The 15032-nt window shown below is 40.1% G+C and overlaps 1 protein-coding gene across 1 annotated transcript in view; it reads left to right on the top strand.

Annotated features, from left to right (window-relative positions):
• The window catches only part of WNK1 (WNK lysine deficient protein kinase 1), a 395379-nt gene that overhangs the window by 235489 nt on the left and 144858 nt on the right, over nucleotides 1-15032 (top strand). The window contains exons 19-21 of the mRNA XM_029597482.1: nucleotides 7479-7619; nucleotides 7883-9369; nucleotides 12409-12492. Of these exons, the coding sequence (XP_029453342.1) occupies nucleotides 7479-7619; nucleotides 7883-9369; nucleotides 12409-12492 (1712 nt within the window). The remainder of the gene's footprint in view (nucleotides 1-7478; nucleotides 7620-7882; nucleotides 9370-12408; nucleotides 12493-15032) is intronic.

Below are 15032 nucleotides of genomic sequence, written 5' to 3'. Positions count from 1 at the left end.
GGTTTAATGGCAGTCCCTGACTTGCAGCTATCTTTTATTCTGGAGCAATGCTGTAGGTCTCCCCAACCTGGGGTTGCTGTGATCTGTATCGACGGAGACTGAGTTGCTCTGTCGCGAACCGATGACATTGCAGCATCAGCTGGGTCTGTGCTGGGAAATGCCTGATTTGAGGAACCACAACTCTGGTGAACCTTCTTTATGTGCAGGGTCGCCTGTCTATTTTTCCTACCCTATGCTTACTACGGAGGGAGCTTCTAAAACAGTTACTTTCTTTGTCACTAATTAAACCCCAGAATATTACATTAGACTTAATTTGGGAAACCATTATGAAGCTCTCTTCAAGTGGCACAATTCACATCACACCATCAGGAATTATCTACTATAGTTCAAGACTCTCAATCTCTTATAGCTGGAATTTTACCAAGAATGGAACAATTGGAAACTAAAGTAACCACTCTATACAATTCGGAGGGAATCATTTAATCTGGTCATTTGTATTTGCAAAATAAAGTGGAAAATTTGGAAAATGTTAATTGTCATCGAAACATCAGGAGAATAAATTTTCCTAAGAAAAAATGGGTTATCCCCTTTGGAGATGCATAGATATTTTATGGAAAATTTGAAAGTCTCAGAAAATTTGATTCCCCCAGTTTTTGAAGTCTTATTTGCCAATAAATACTAAGATTTCACAAGAAAAAGTGGATTCTATATCTCCATCAGAATTATCACACTTATCTTCACTTCTTGAAGAATCTTCAGAAGAAGGAACTGAATCCTCCATTTTAATAGTAACATTCGCTATTGAGTCAGATTGTGATTTCATTTTGAAATTGTTTTTTCATAATAGGGATGATTTAATTTTAGGACTGAAAGTTCAAATGTTTCCTGATGTAGCTAAAGCAACTCGAATCTAAGAGAGAGCTTTTTCTGTTGATGCTCCGGCTGTCACTAGCTGGGAGCTCTGTTATGGCTTTATTTTCCCTTCAAGAGTGTAGTTAAATTTAAGGGAGCTAAAGAATTCCAAATTATCCCTATCAACTGAAAAGAAGGTTAATACAAACAAAAAAAACACACTTTGAAATGTCTGTTTGCTAATGCCAGAAGTAGTAAGATGGGAAAGTTAGAATGTATAGCAGTGAATGATGAGTTTGACATAGTTGGCATCTCAGAGACCTGGTGGAAGGAGGATAATCAATGGGACAGTACTATTAGGGTACAAATTATACCGCAATGATAGGGAGGATCAACTTGGTGGGGGTATAGCACTTTGTCTGGGTACGTATAGAGTCCAACAGGATAAAGGTCATAAGAGACCATGCTCAGTTGAATCTATATGGGTAGAAATCCCATGTATGTTGGGTAAGAGTATAGTGATAGTATACACTTATCGTCCACCTGGCCAAAATGATCAGATGATGAAATGCTAAGATATCAGGGAAGCTAACCAATTTGACAGTGCAGTAATAATGGGAGATTTCAATTACCCCAGTATTTACTGAGTAAATGCAACATCAGGAATTTTTTGTCTCTAGCATGTCCTGGATGGAATAAACTGTTTCATGAAGCAATTGGTTCAGGAACCAACGACAGAAGGAGCTATTTTAGATTTAATTCTTAGTGGAATGCAAGGTTTGGTGAGAGAGGTAACTGTGGTGGGGCCACTTGGCAATAGTGATCATAACAGTATCAAATTTGAATGACTGGAACGGGGGCAATATGTAAATCTGCAGCTCTAAAACTAAATTTTCAAAAGGGTGCTTTTCAATATATTTATGAATGATCTGGAAAGGAATACAAGTGAGGTAATCAAATTTACAGATACAAAATTCAGAGAACTTAAACCACAAGCAGATCATGATAAATTGCAGGAGGAAGCTGCGAGACTGAAAGATTGGGCATCCAAATAGCAGATGAAATTTAATGTGGACAAGTGCAAGGTGATGCATATAAGGAAAAATAATCCATGCTGTTACACGATGTTAGGTTCCATATTAGTAGCTACCACCCAGGAAAGAGATCTAGGCATCATAATGGATAATACATTGAAATCATCAGCTCAGTGCACTGTAGCAGTCAAAAAAGCAAATAATGTTAGGAATTATTAGGAAGGGAATAGTGAATAAAACGGAAAATTGTCGTCATGCCTCTGTATTGCTCCATGGTGAGACCACACCTTGAGTACTGTGTACAATTCTGGTTGCCGCATCTCAAAAAAGATATAGTTGCGATGAAGAAGGTACAGAGAAGGGCGACCAAAATGATATAGGGGATGGAACTGCTCCCCTATGAGGAAAGACTGAAGTGGTTAGGACTATTCAGCTTGGAGAAGAGACTGCCGAGGGGAATACGATAGAGGTCTTTAAAATCATGACAGGTCTAGAACGGGTAAATGTGAATTGGTTATTTACTCTTTTGGATAATAGAAGGACTAGGGGGGCACTCCATGAAGTTAGCAAGGAGCACATTTAAAACTAATTGGAGAAAATTATTTTTCACTCAACGCATAATTAAGCTCTTGAATTTGTTGCCAGAGGATGTGGCTAGTACAGTTAGTGTAGCAGGGTTTTTGAAAAGTTTGGATAAGTTCATGGAGAAGTCCATTAACGGCTATTAATCAAGTTGACTTAGAGAGTAGCCACTGCTATTACTGGCATGAGTAGCATGAGATCTACTTAGTGTTTGGGTACTTGCCAGGTAATTGTAGCCTGGTTTGGCTTCTTTTGGAAACAGGATGCTGGGCTTGATGGACCCTTGGTCTGACCCAGAATGCCATGTTCTTATGTGTTTTTTGAGCCCTACCAATTGTCTTTATTTTTCAATGCTAGACTCTCACAGGGATCTGCTCCCTGTGTCACAGGTTAGAGATTTTCCATGATAATGGTGTTTAAAATTTTTTGAGTACCTTCCTTACCATTTGGTGTCTCTTTTTTTTTTTTTTTTTATTTTTCTCTATTTTCTAGCTTGGAATTCCCCCCAGTTGTGGGCTGACAGAGTATGAGAGAGCTTATGATTGCTTGAAACATTGTTTCCTATTATAATGTGGATCTCTATATGTTGTTTCTGTGCAAGTTTATTTTGCTTGGATTTCTGTTAAAAATTCTATAAATACAAAATTAAAAAAAAAAATAATGGTGGTGGCAGTAATGTTAAAGCAAGACATTTTAGTTCACCCTTACCTGGATGATTGGCTAATCAGAAAGAAATTGGAACAGGAGAGTGTGTTGTGTGGCTGGTTTATTTATTTATTTATTTTTGCGAAAATTAGGCTGAGTAAACTTCTCCAAGGGCAGTCTAGTTCCATCGCAGACATTAAAGTAGTTTGGAGCTGTGTTCAACACAAGAACAAGACGTGTTCAGTTGATAAGTCAAAGGATTCAAAAGCTGCAAGTTTTCGTGGGGCTTGATCAGGTACCCAACAGTGTGTAATTACCTATACCTTTTGGGCTTAAGACAGCGACATTGGATGTAGTCCCCTGGGCAAGAGCATACATATGAGCCCTCTTTAAAGGGTGTTGCTGACTAACTGGGATCCTTAGTCTCAGAATTATTTTCAGGCTTCTGGTGTCACTGCAAATAAAGATCAGAATGTGCTGGTGGTTGAAATCAGAGTCCTTGGAGAGAGGCGTGGAGTTGGACTCACTGGTATGGAACATAAGTTGCCAGCCTTTCTGGTTAGGGAGTTCATTCTGGATCAGACTGAACAGAACTTGTGGTCAGAAGGAGGCAAGCTGGTCCATCAGTTGTTTTGGAGATCAGGGTGATTTGGTTGGCTCTCGTGCATTTTGTGGTTTAATTCAGAAAATGTATAGCCTGTGTGCTCCGTAGTTCACAGCAGGTTGCAATCATACATATATTAATATATATAAATACGTAATACAAATAAAATTCAATGCATAAACAAAGACAAAGCAGACTGCATCTACAAATGCACACTATGCGTAAGGGAGGACGGCTAAATGCGAGATGAAAGAAATGGGTTTTTGACTGCTGGTTCTCCTCAGAAGTCAAGCGGTCAGAATTTTATTAGACACTGCTGTAGCAGTAGCCTATGTGAATCATTAGGGAGGCACAAAGAGTCCTTGGATATTGGAGATGGACCTGTTTCTTCAGTGAGCAGAGGAAAATCTAAAATGTCACTCTGCCTTGCACATAGCTGGAGTGGAGAACATACAGGCAGATTTTCACAGCTGAAACAATCCAGGGGAGTGGTCCACGCCTCAAGTAGTGTTCAGATAGTGCACCGATGGGACACTCCAGTGATAGATTTAATGGCTGCCTCCAGGAATGTGAAAGTGTGAAGTTTCTTCAGTCACTGGAGGGAAAAGGATTGTCAGATCTGGATGCCTTGGTTCAGGATTGGCTGAAGGTCAGTCCTGTATATATTTCCTCTGTAGCCTATGATAGGAAGAGTTCTCCAGAGGATTTTCTATTGGTAATTCTGGTGGCTCCAGATTGGCTAAGACATCGATTATGCAAATCTAGTTTGTCTGTTGGACAGGAGTCCCTTGCAACTTCCTCAGGGCAGGAATTCTCTTTCAGGGGGTTGGTTCTTCACGAAGACCTGAATTGATTTGTCTTATGGCCTGGTCTTTGAGAGATCTCATTTTAGTTAAGGGTTTCTCCCTACAGTTAATGGATTCGCTTTTTTTGAAAGTGAGGAAAACGTCTGTCCTTAGCGTATGTCTGAACTTGGAAGGCCTTTGAGCATTGGTGCTGTAATAAGCAGGTAGTTCCCAAGAGTGCTTCAATTCCTTGTATTCTTGACTTTCTATAGGATGGTGTAGTGAAGAGGCTAGCTTAACTCTTTTTGAAGTTACAGGTACCTACTACTGTATGTTAGAGGGTGTGTTCAGGGGAGACCCTTATCTGTTCATCTGGATGTTTCCTGTTTTTTGAAAGGGGTTTCACACATCTTTCAGGGATTCAGTTCTTCCTTGAGATTTAACTTGGTTTTATTTGTCTTAACAGATTCCCATTTTAAACCTCTTAAGAGGATTTCCCTAAGGATTTTTATGTTGAAGGTGGTTTTTCTGGTGGCAATTTGTTCAGCCAAACTGATTTCAGAACTGCAGACCTTGTCCTGTAGAGAGCCATTATTGATATTTTCTCAAATAAGTCAACTTGTATGGTTCCCTCCTTTCTTCCAAAGGTAGTGTTGGTATTTCATCTGAATTAGGCAATCTTCTTCCTTTAGTAGGCATGCTGAACGCAGGGATAATGCTACACTGCATTCTTTGGATGTTCGCATAATTCTGCTGAGATACTTAAAACAATTTCAGGAAATGTGATCATTCATTTGGTTTGTATGCTGGTGAGCATAAAAGTGAGGCAGCATGAAAAACTATGATGATGCAGTGGATTAAATAGATTTGTAAGGTGGCGATGCAGTCTTCCTTAAATTCTTTTTCAAAGCATTATTGTTTGGATGTGCAACCCAAAGAAGAAAGCTGCTTTTGCTGCAGAGGTGTTGAGTGCATTTGGCAGTATCCCAGGAGTAGCCTGGGAACATCCCCGCTCATCTGGGCTGGTTTGCATGGATGAAGAGGAAGAAAAAATGTACTCTTATCTGATAGATTTCTTTTGAGTCCAGGCAGACCAATCCAGAATCCTCCCAGTCTTTTGCCAAAACACATCTTAGTTTTAGTCAGTGGATTTCTGTGTTCAGAGAGAGGCTCTGGCGGGTATCACCAAGAATTGCAGATGTGCAAGTTGTCTTTTTTTTTTTTGTTCCAATATGTTCATGTTATATATCCTAGTTGAAATATTTCTATATTGTTGGAAGCTTTCTAGTGTTACGGCATCACTAAATGTTAGCATGTTACAGATAATACTGGCAGGCTAAGGTCTACACAGATACCTGTAAAGGGTGACGGAGAACGTGTTTAACTCTGTCTCCATCTGCTGGTCGATGACTATATCCCATTCATCTGGACTGATCTGCCTGGACTCAAGAAAAGGAAATTATCAGGTAAGAATACATTTCTTCATCTAGAAGGAAATCCATCAAGGAGGTCTTAGTTTTAAATGGAGGTGATCTATCTAGTGTGAGGGCAAAACTCGAGGTCTCTTGTCCCACACACAAACTTCTACACTTTTCAAAGTGTAGCCTAAAATCTGTTTAATTTCCATTCTTATATTCTACATTTCTCAAAGAAATTTGAACAAAGCGGATGACTTCACATAATAAAAACTTAAAATATCAAAATAAGGTATCAACCTTCACACACTCGGCAATCCTGACCCTATACCATACAACCCAACAACAAAAATAAAAACCCAAGCATAAAGCTTCCTCCCCCCACCTACTGGATCAGCAGTGACCATCCCTATCCTCAACACCCACTGTCCATAGCTTTCTGAAGCAAAACATGTTAATATCTGCCCAGAAAAGCAAGTCTTTAAAGCTTTTCAAAATAATCCATAATCTTTCTGGTCTTTAATCTTTAAATAGCTGATTCCACAACTTGGGTGCCACATCCATAAAGGAATAAGCCAACGTTCATGATCCCAGAATTTCTCTATTAAGCTCATCTCGGTGTAACTGGCACGTATCACCAGGTAAGAATAAGTTGCCCTTATTCTTACCTGGACGATGGTCTTTTATCTTCCTGAACGATGGACTCTGACACTTCCAGGTTAAAGCACATTAAGCTTTAACCCGTATTCTCTATTGTATTATTTTATAATTACTACCTGCCTTACCTTCTTTCCAGCTATTTAAGCTTCCAAGTTCTTTACTCCTTGTTGAATGTAACTTTGCCTTATTCACCTCTATTGTTTAATTACTTTAGTTGTCGCTTCAGTTTATACCCTTGTTCAATGTAAACCGATCCGATATGGTTATTACTATGAAGGTCGGTTTAAAAAAGTGTTAAATAAATAACATCTTATAGACACATACTGCATTTCTGTACAGACTACTTATCAGATTCATGCAGGGCTTCAGTTGAAATTTGGACTGTCTATTCTCCACAGTCTTTGAAGGGGACTAGCCCAATTTATCCCTCCTATGGCCCATTTTATAACTTTGAGGTGTCTTCCCTGTTTTTAAAAGAGCAGAGGTTATCTCTTCTTTTCCTTGAAGATAACCCTTAACTAAAGAATCCAATTTGTTTGACTTGATGACTCTGCTTGTCTTCAGTGAAAGTGCTTACTTGTAACAGGTATTCTCTGAAGATAGCATTTCATCAATAAAACATTCCCTCCAACCTCTCTCGAGGTTTTTCTCCCCTAAGTCAGTTATATGGACCTGAAGAAATCTGCAGGGCTATGATGATGCAGGAACTGTGCAAGAACACAGAGAGACCTTTTTTCAGAAAGTTCTGGAATCTGTTCATTTGCTGCTACCAGCAGTCATGTGACACACTTATATGATTGAATTGCTGTCTTTAGAGAGCATTTGTTATAAGTAAGCAACTTCACTTTATCATTCTAACAACGAAAGCAAGTGGGTTAATATTTTTTCTCTTTTACTCAAGGTTTTCCTCCACATTCCACTACTCAGGTAGTGCATTCTGCTGGAAGACGATTTATTGTCAGTCCTGTCCCAGAGAGTCGATTACGAGAACAAAAGTTTTTTACTCCCTCAGTCCCACTACCCAAGGAAATTCCAGATATAAGTAAGTTTACAGTTGAAGATTTTTAAAATTCTATAATGTCTGTGTCATAATGTGATATAGCCTTCTGGTAGAAAAGAAGTTCTGGTTACTCCTTAGTCAAGATTTTACCCACAGGGTTTCGTGTCTGGCAGCCCAAACTTGTCATCCTCAGCTGTTTCATGGCCACAACCCCATTTTTGGCCCATGCCTGCATTTATCTGAGTGTTAAAGGCTTGCAAGTACAGTTGTCAAACTACTTGACTTTTTTTCCTTGTTTTCTTCAGCTCCAGTCTCCCATGGCCCTGGAATAAACATGTCTCATTCTGCATCTTCAGTAAGCCTTCAACAGGCTTTCAGTGAGCTCAGACATGCCCAGATTGCAGAAGGACCTAGCACAGCTCCTCCAGTCTTTAACCAAATCATGCCACCTTTTCAACCAGTCATGCCTGTTGTGACTAGCACGCCTGGAATTTTACCAACCACTATCGGTGTTCTTCCTTCAGCATCTGTACCCCTCACAAACGATTTACTTACAGAAATATATCAACCCATAACTCAGTCTGTTCCTACTCAACCTACTGAAAAGGTTATTACTGGAGTTGCTCCAAGCACCATGGTCTCAAGTTCCATCTCTCCCTCACCAATATCTCTGTCTGTCCAGCCTGTAAGTAGCAGTGTCATGTCTAGTGTTGTTGACCCTGCAGTTAGTTCTTTACCTATGACATCATTGCCTACTCTTCCACTGATTGGAGGAGGAGTTCCTATTGCTAGCACTGTGACATCACCAGCAACTCATCAGACTGCTGGAGGAGTTGGTCCTATTGTTAGTGTAACAGGAGCTACATCCCAGCCATTGACATCGCCACCTTCACAAAAGATTGCAGGAAGTGTAGCTGGGATAGTTCCTCAAACATCAGTCTCACCACCTCTTCTTCCTAGTCTCCAGTCTCAAGCACCTGTCCAGCTCAGCAGCAGTATTTCTGCCCCCAGTCTAACAGAAACCATTGCTGTGAGTACACTACATCCCCAGCCTGAAAGCGGACAAAGGTCAGTGGATACTGCACTGATGAGCGGCACAGCAGGGCTGTCCCTGCCCATCTCTGCACCACTGTCCTATGCAGCAGTGGCGGCAGCAGGCATGTCAATATCAGTAACTCAACCGGCTGTGGCACACTCCTTACTTATACCTCCATCAGCAACAATAACTCCTATCCAGCCTCAAGCTGTGTGTTCCATCTCTACACCCATTCTATCACAGGCTCCAATACTTGGTCCCCTGCCATTAGCACATCCAGTTTCCAACCTGCCTGCTGTGCAGCAGACCTTGGTACACAGCCAACCTCAGCCAGCTTTGCTTCCTAATCAGCCTCACACCCACTGTCAGGAATTAGATGTGGACATTCAACTCAAAGCTCAAGGCATTGATGATATAAAAACTTTGGAAGAGAAATTGCGATCACTCTTCAGTGAACATGGTTCTGTTGGAGCTCCACATGTACCATCCTGTCTCGATGCATTGTTGCCACTGGATACAACAGTCCTTCCAGGTGTTCCCTCCACAGCTGCTGGAGCAACTAAACCAATGGCTTCTAGTACTACTAGTGTACCACCAACCAGTCTCCCCCTGGTATCCACAGGTGTGCCAGTAGTAACACCTGTAGTGACTCCTGGGCAGGTTGTTACCCCAGTCAGTATTCCTTCCGTACCAGGCAACGTTACAGCAGCTGGGAAAGTGGGAACTCCTTCAAAACCTCCACTCAGCAGAACACCGGTAAGGACATTAGGAGAATTTTGAACCATACAGATGCTAGTATGAATTTTATAACTGTTTCTTGTACTTTCTACATCAAGGTTTATCAATAGGCTGGGGACAGGGTGTAAAAGGCTGCTTCATTTCTGTTAAATGAATTTTTAGTCTTTTTTTAGTTATTGTTTTAATGTTTTCTATGTTTGTGTTTTGTTTGGTATGTGATCCACATCGGACAGCTGTACTCTGAGATTGTGGAATGTTTAATAAATAAATTAGATACCAATAAATTAGATGCACTATTAATAATATCTAGAGGGATATGTACCTTAAACTTCAATTCTACAAGATATCAATCACCACCTTTTATTGATTTTTTTGAAAAATTATGTATGTTTTATATTTTGTTGATTACCTATAATTAAGTATACTTGGTTTTTTTAAAAAATTTTTTAAATGGTCTACTAATAGTCATGGAAAAAATTTTTAAGGAAAGAGAAGGAAGGTTTCATACAATTTTCTATATCACTACATCCAGTAGTGTATGCAATATAATCATTAACCGACCTCCTCCCGCCTGGTATATTTTTATATCTATACTATAACTTGTATTCAACTTTTATTCTTTTTGTTAAAAAAATTTTTTTTGTCTTTACTATGAAAAAACTTAGCGGTCAGTCATCCATTCGAGATCGACTTGTTCATGCACAAGCACAGCAAAATATCGAACAAGTGGATAAAGGCCATTTCAAATGTGGCCAATGCATGCATTGCATCAATTGCATTGAAGGCAGGATATGGATAGATCTGGTAACCAAATATAAAGTGGAATGTAGATCTGACATCATGCAATTCAGATCATATAATATATGCCTTAATCTGTGAGTGCCCAAAGGTATATATTGGGAGGACCACACGTAGCATGATGCTCAGATTAAATGAACACAAGTCTCGTTTACACACGCAAACACTAACAGCACCGATAGTTACACATTGTGTACAGCACTGGCATACTTTTACTCAAATAAAATGGGCGATCGTTGATCAGGTTAAGCCATCAGTACGTGGCGGTAGCCACATCGATTTGCTGAACCGCAGAGAAGCCTATTGGATTTTTACGCTTCAAACTCAGTCACCAAGCGGACTGAATGAGTAACTGGAATGGGGTGCTCTGCTTTAAATGGATGGCATTGATTCGCTGAACCGTGGAGAAGCCTATTGGACATCTTGTGAACGTGATGGATCTGACTGAGGTGTGTTTCTTTTAAATGAACGAGATGACGTTGAGTTGACGTGGATTGGGATTGGTGATATTTGGAGTAAGAGGATAAGATATAAGCAGTCAGCAATAAGGGCGTTAAATACAACATGGTGACCGTGAAGATGTGATAAATAAATTTGTGAAGCGCCGCATGACTTTGAACTGGAAGCATATGAAAATCCCCTGATGAAGGATCTTTTGATCTGAAACAAGGCCTTGTTGGGACAAAGAAAGACACTCAGATAAGTCCGGGAAAAATTTTCAATGTAGTTTCAGTTGGTATTTAACATATGAACAATCAATGACTTTGGTGTTTGTAGAGCGGTTCAGGTGAAAGATAAAATTGCTACAGTCGTAAAATCATGAAGACGACGTATAGACATGGATGACTGACTGCTAAGTTTTTTTCATAGTAAAGAGACACACAAAATTTTTCTTAAACCAAAAGAATAAAGTTGAATACATGCTATAGTATAGATATAAAAAAAAACCAGGCAGGAGGAGGTCGATTAATGATTATATTGCATACACTACTAGATGTAGTGATATAGAAAATTGTATGAAACCTTCCTTCTCTTTCCTTAAAAATTTTTTCCATAACTGCTATTAGTAGATCATTTAAAAAATAATTTAAAAAACAAGTATACTTAATTGTAGGTGATCAACAAAATATAAAACATACATAATTAAAAAAAAAATCAATAAAGGAGGTGATATCTTGTAGAATTGATGTAATTAAGCATAACCCAGCTTTTTGCAAACAGGTGCTCTAGGTCTGATTCCCATGCCAGGCTTTTACTCAAGTCGACTGTGGCTGTACCACAGAGGCAGTATTCAGTCACTGGGAGGAAAGTCTAGCCATCACTCAACAGACACCTGTTGAACAGACTCAAGGTGTTTGTATACTGGAGTTTAGAGGGAATTGCAGCATGAGACCTTTAGCTGAGGATTGTCATTGTGATGACCTGACTGGATGGGAGGGGCTTACCCACCTCTGCCCAGATTTACAAATGAAAGTTCTTAGTGTCTTTGTTCCAATAGAAGCAGGTTTCAGTTGAAAATCCAAAAGAACAGGAGAACATTGCTAGACCAAAATATAGAAAATACTTATTTTTATATAGCTATATTGCATGAGATCATTAACGGGGTGAACTGTTTCTTCTATGTCTAGAGTTGGAGTGAGTGGAACTTTTTTCCTCTGTCCTGATTGCTTCTTTTGTAGGCTCTTTAACCTTAGTTATGCAACTTTTATGCCTTCTTCCTACAGTGGAATGAAAATTATGGAATGATGCATGTTCTCTGTTAGAAAAAAAGCTAAACTGACTGAAGCCCCTTTCTAACATTTCATTTCTTGTGTGGATGTTGGTGTGAATTGTTCATGATATGAGACATCCTGCCTGAGCAAATCCAATATTTGAGTGCAGGCAGTTTCTAGGTTATATTAAAAAAAAAAAAAAAAAAAAAAAAAAAAAAAAGCTGAGCATGAATCTTGCCCTTCAACAAGACGGGAAAGATGTTCATCTTCTGAGTGAAATCCATTAGGAGAAAGACTGTTAAAGGAGTGTAGGTGACATCCACTGCTTCACCAGAGATTTTTAGTAGAAAAAATTTTTTTTTTGTTTGTTTGTGCAGATAGCATTCTATTGGTATAATCGGTTTCTTTTGGAGGCCTTTTCCTTGCTTTACATGTAACATTGAGACTCTAAAGATTCTTGTACTGTTTGAAAGAAAGCTGTGTTCTTGTAACTTCTGCCTAATCCATTGTCTTTTATGGCCTTGCCTTTACCATTCACCATCTATAGGTTCTTCCAGTCAGTACAGAGCTTCCGGCTGGTACCCCGCCTGGAGAACAACTTCCGCCCTTTCCAGGACCTTCACTAACTCAGGTGCCGCATGACTTCTTTGCTTCTCCTTTTCCATTCATGTAGCATGTTCCAAATAAACTCTTCAGTGCATGTCCTTTGCCTTTTAGACTTTCTGTTCTATGGCTGAATAACCCCTTATATGAAAGATGAACTCTGGACAGAGAAATGAGCTCAAATCCATTCTTTGCTAGGAAGGCAGCAGGTTTCACCTTGAGAAGTGGAGTTTTGTATTTTTGTAAACCTAATTAATGTCCTCATCAGCTATGTTTAGTTTAGGGTTAAATATCCAGATCGGGAATATAATTCTTCTTCCAGGCCGCAAATAAATCTGGTACTGAGGCAAACAAATTTGATTAGACCAATATGTATGCAAGTGTATCCGATGAATATTGATTGCAGGTATTTTGTAGACTGGTTTGAGGATGTTTCACAAATATGCCTGTTCCGGACTATGTTGGATTCATGAAGAGGAATGTGAAAGGGTAGGTTAAGCTGAGAACCAACAAAAAAGTTAATGAAAGGTTATCCTCTCTATCTGCATGGATGTGCCTGTCTCCACCTTACATGGTTTGTGTTGGCTTTAGGCACAGCAGATGCTGAATGTGTCATTTTAGGGGACATTGGAGGAAACCCTCCAGAGCTTCAAGTGTTCTGGTCAAATTTAATGTAATCATTAGTTCACATGCCAAAATAATTTAAACCAAGGCAATTTAGGCCAGTTGCCTTTTAAATATTTTCTGAATTGAAATGTGCTGCCCTCTACAGTCAACCAGTATGGTTCCATAGTTACTAAGGACATGTGATTGTTGCTAAGTTGCATGAGTAAGAGCTACTCAGAAAAAGACTAATTGCAACAAGTAAAACTGATAAGACCAAAATCATGATTTTGCCCGAGGGTCTGAGGGTAAAACCTTTTACTTGCTTATAATCCTATGTTTTATCCTATTCTAAGTGATTCAGCCTAGCAGGACATAGTATTTGAACATGCTGATAGCTCCCAATGACTAACATAGGTGTCCCTATGCTATTGCCCGAGGGCCAGATGCAGCCCTTGGCCGAATGTCATGCAGCCCCCAACAGAAGGAGCTTAATCCAGCCTGCAGTGGCAGAAGGTGCTTAATCTGACTTGCAGTGGGAACACATTCTACTGGCACTACCAGTTCAGACATTTGAAATCAAAAGTTCCGGTGGCTTAATGTCAGAGCAGTGTGGATAGGGCATGCCATGCAAAGCCACAACTGACTGCATTATGCATTGCTGTCAGTAGCGCAGGTGGAGCCAATTAGACCAAAGACAGAGTTGCAGCTCAGCCTGAAAGAAGTTTTGGCCACTGTGGAGGGGAGTTGCTATAGGCCATGTAGAGGAAGGTACTGGCAATACCAAGTTTTGGGTTCTGTGGAGCTGGCAGGGACAGCTAGTTAAAGATGGTGGTTCGTGGAGCTCCCAATCACACTGCCGTCTCTTTGGGGCTCTGAGTGAGGAGGCATGGACATCATCCCCTATCCATGCAGGCTTTGGAGGTGCAGAGTACAGAAATTCTTATAACACAGAAAATAAATCATACTGTCCCCTTGGATTAGTGTCTAGAGTGGACTGTTTTCTCATATCACAAGAGAGGGGAGAAAGGTGTAGGAGAAAGTGATGAGAAAAGGGAAAAGTAGAGGGGGGAGCAAGAGTGTATAAGGGGGTGAGAGTGCAGCACATACAAACACCCTATCTCACATTCATCCATCCTCCCTTTTCCCTACTTCTCTAGATGGGCAGATATTGGAGAAGGGGGGAGGCAGAGGGCAAGTTTGCATGGGATGTGGCAGGGTTGCCAACTTTGAAGAAATCTAGAAATAATATTATTGGCCTTGCCACACCCCACGGAACAATTCACCCTACCTCCCCCTTACGAAGCATTTCAAATCATCGAAAGGACCAGACATGGACTCCCCCTCAAGCCTTCTCAGCAAACAACTCTTGAGGGTCTCTCTCCTTCCTTCCCTCCCCCCAAGCTCAAACTGAGGAGGACCTCCCCTCCTTCCACCCCAGCCTTTTTGATGATTTGAAATGTCCTATGTGATCTTTCTCTTTAAAAGTTTGAGGACCCCTGGACTAACAGATTAGTGATGTGAACATACCTTTTGAAAGATCTTGTTTTTTCTTATCTGATATTTTAAAGCACAAATGACGTGTTGCAGAAATTGTTTTCTTTTACCTTCTCATAAAATATAAACTAGCTATGTTATTTTATTTGGACATTCACATGAAGAAAAATTTCATAATGTCAACCTCTGCCATTGATAGTACGTACTTAAGCATATAATTTTTAAAACAAACTAGATGCTTTCTCCCAGGACAAGCAGGATGGTAGTCCTCACGTATGGGTGACATCGTCAGATGGAGCCCTGTCACGGAACACTTTTGTCAAAGTTTCTAGAACTTTGACTGGCACACTGAGCATGCCCAGCGTGCCACTAACCCTGCAGCCAGCAGGGGTCCCCTTCAGTCTCTTTTTTTTTTTTTCCTGCACAGCAGTTGCCTCGTGGTTTAGGAGCTCTGTGAGAAATTTCTCA

Source organism: Rhinatrema bivittatum, chromosome 4 (genome assembly GCF_901001135.1).
Source record: "Rhinatrema bivittatum chromosome 4, aRhiBiv1.1, whole genome shotgun sequence".
Taxonomy (NCBI): domain Eukaryota; kingdom Metazoa; phylum Chordata; class Amphibia; order Gymnophiona; family Rhinatrematidae; genus Rhinatrema; species Rhinatrema bivittatum.
This window is presented reverse-complemented; position numbering and strand designations above follow the sequence as displayed.